The 2,260-nt window shown below is 49.3% G+C and overlaps 1 protein-coding gene across 1 annotated transcript; it reads right to left on the reverse strand.

Annotated features, from left to right (window-relative positions):
• Positions 1-27: 27 nt before the first annotated feature.
• LOC111475733 lies at positions 28-2,220 on the reverse strand (the record flags this gene model as incomplete). Its single annotated transcript, XM_023119938.1, has 1 exon — positions 28-2,220. A coding segment is annotated over exon 1 (2,193 nt), but the record flags the coding sequence as incomplete, so codon positions are not given.
• Between the last annotated feature and the right edge of the window lie 40 nt (positions 2,221-2,260).

A 2,260-nucleotide genomic window follows, 5' to 3' on the forward strand; every position in this document is an offset into this window, starting at 1 on the left:
TATCGGCAGTGGATATTTGTTGCGTACCGTCACCTTGTTTAAGGCTCTGTAGTCTATACACAGACGCAACGTCCCATCCTTCTTCTTCTGGAACAGTACGGGGGCTCCATATGGTGCCTTTGCCGGGCGGATGAATCCCGCCTTCAGCAACTCATCCAGTTGTTTCCTTAATTCGGCTAGCTCGGGCGGAGCCATCCAGTATGCGTTCTTCGCTGGCGGTTTAACTCCGGGGATGAGTTCGATTTCGTGATCAATGCCTCGACGAGGTGGTAATGTTTGGGGTAAGCTCTCTGGCATTATGTCGGCATAGTCGTTTAGTACCTCATTGATTTCATTTGGGACAGTTTCTTCGGTGGTTGTTACTTCCATCAATGGTATGGCGATAAATGTAGGTTCCTCTCGTGCGAGTCCCCTTTTCAATTGTATGGCCGAGATCATTCGAAGATTACCTGGTTGCTTGATGCTTGCAGGTATTACTGTGGGGTTGCGGTCGGTGATCACTAAGCACTTTGCCAGCGGCATTGGGATAACTTTGTGTTCTAGGAGGAACTCCATCCCAAGTACCACGTCAAAGTCGTCCATGCGAGCTACGACAAGATCTAGCTCTCCTGTCCAATCCCCTATTTTAAAGGGGACTCTTTTGGAAACTCCCACAATAGGCAAGGCCTCAGAGTTGATAGCTTTCATTTTTCCCGGGTCCCTTCCTATAGTGAGTCCTAATCTTCGGGCTTCTTGATCAGCGATAAAGTTGTGGGTCGCTCCTGAATCTATCAGAGTGCTCCTATTCGGTTGGAAATTTATTGTCGCATCTACGAACATGAGTCCTTTCTCTACTATCTCCTTCGGTTCGACCTTTCGTTGGAGAGCTGACAAGAATTTAAGTGCGCCCATTCGGGGATTGTCTTGATCTTCCTTCTTGTCAAGCATAGTCTCAACCCTTGCGTCATTGCTCTCTTGAATGGACACTTGGAGCGCAGTGAGAGAGACCCGATGAGGACAGTAAGATACCTTGTGGGGACCTTTACAGAGCATGCATTGTAACGGCGTCGTCGGGTGGTTCCTTTGATGGTAAGGTTCTCGAGATGTCCCTGCTTGGTTATTCTGTGGAGGTCTATCCGTCCATCCGCTTGGTCTGTCGTTACCTCCGTTCGGCCTGTTGGGGCTTCCATTTCGATGACTTGGTGGTTTGTATGGCTTGCCACCAGTGTTTGGGGCTGGTGTTATTCTCCTTTGGGATCCCGCTTCGTTCCCATAGTCTAGGAGTCTCTCGACACAGGCCATTGCGGCGGCTAGGGTTTGGACCTTGTTCTCGTGTAGCTTTGTTTTGGCCCACGGTTGTAACCCATTTATAAAGAAGAACACCTTGTCCTTCTCTGATGTGCCCCTGATATCGAGCATCAGGGTTGAGAACTGTCTGACATAGTCTCGTATGCCTCCAGTGTGTTTCAGGGCTACTAGCTTTTCCATTGCTAAATGTCCTGCATTTTCGGGGAGGAACTGGTCCCTCAACTCTTTCTTAAGGTCCTCCCACGAGTCAATGGTGCACAATCCATCCTCGATGTCTTGCACCTTCGTACGCCACCACAGTTTGGCGTCGTCTGTGAGATACATCGAGGCTACGGTCACCTTCTTGTCGTCAGTACAAGCCGTTGTGGCTTTGAAGTACTGTTCAACATCAAAGATGAAGTTTTCTAACTCTTTGGCGTCCCGATTCCCTTTAAAGGCTCTAGGATCTGGGAATCTTAGTTTGCTGGACCCTGTATTTGTTTGTCCAGCCGTGACGTTCTCCACAGCTTTCATGGTCACTTCAATTCGAGTGCCCATGGAGGCCATCCTTTCTTGAATGTCATCGATTGTTGTTCTGAACTCATCAGCTAGTCCATTGAACAAGCTCATCATTGTATTTTGTAGCACGTCGAACTCTTCGCCACGTCCCTCCTTGTGCGCGACAGAGCTATCCGGACTACCAGATGGTTTTGGGCTGCTCGTAGGAGCAACTCTTTCTTCGAGCGAGGTCACTCGAAACATCAATTCTGCGATTGGCAACCCATCCAGGCGGTTGCCCATTGCGTCGATTCCTACGACTTTATCACTCAATTCGGTCACCCGTGCTTCCAGGAAGCGGAGGGTGTAAGGGACTTCTTTGAGGAACAGCATTTCCTCCTCTATTAGCGTAAGCCGGTCGGCTTGTGCTTTGGGTGTCGACTTTGTCGTCGACATGGTTTCGGTCTTTACTGTGTCACGGAGCTAACAAAGCTCT

The sequence above is a fragment of the Cucurbita maxima genome, unplaced genomic scaffold, assembly GCF_002738345.1.
Source record: "Cucurbita maxima cultivar Rimu unplaced genomic scaffold, Cmax_1.0 Cma_Scf02662, whole genome shotgun sequence".
NCBI classification, from domain to species: Eukaryota; Viridiplantae; Streptophyta; class Magnoliopsida; order Cucurbitales; family Cucurbitaceae; genus Cucurbita; species Cucurbita maxima.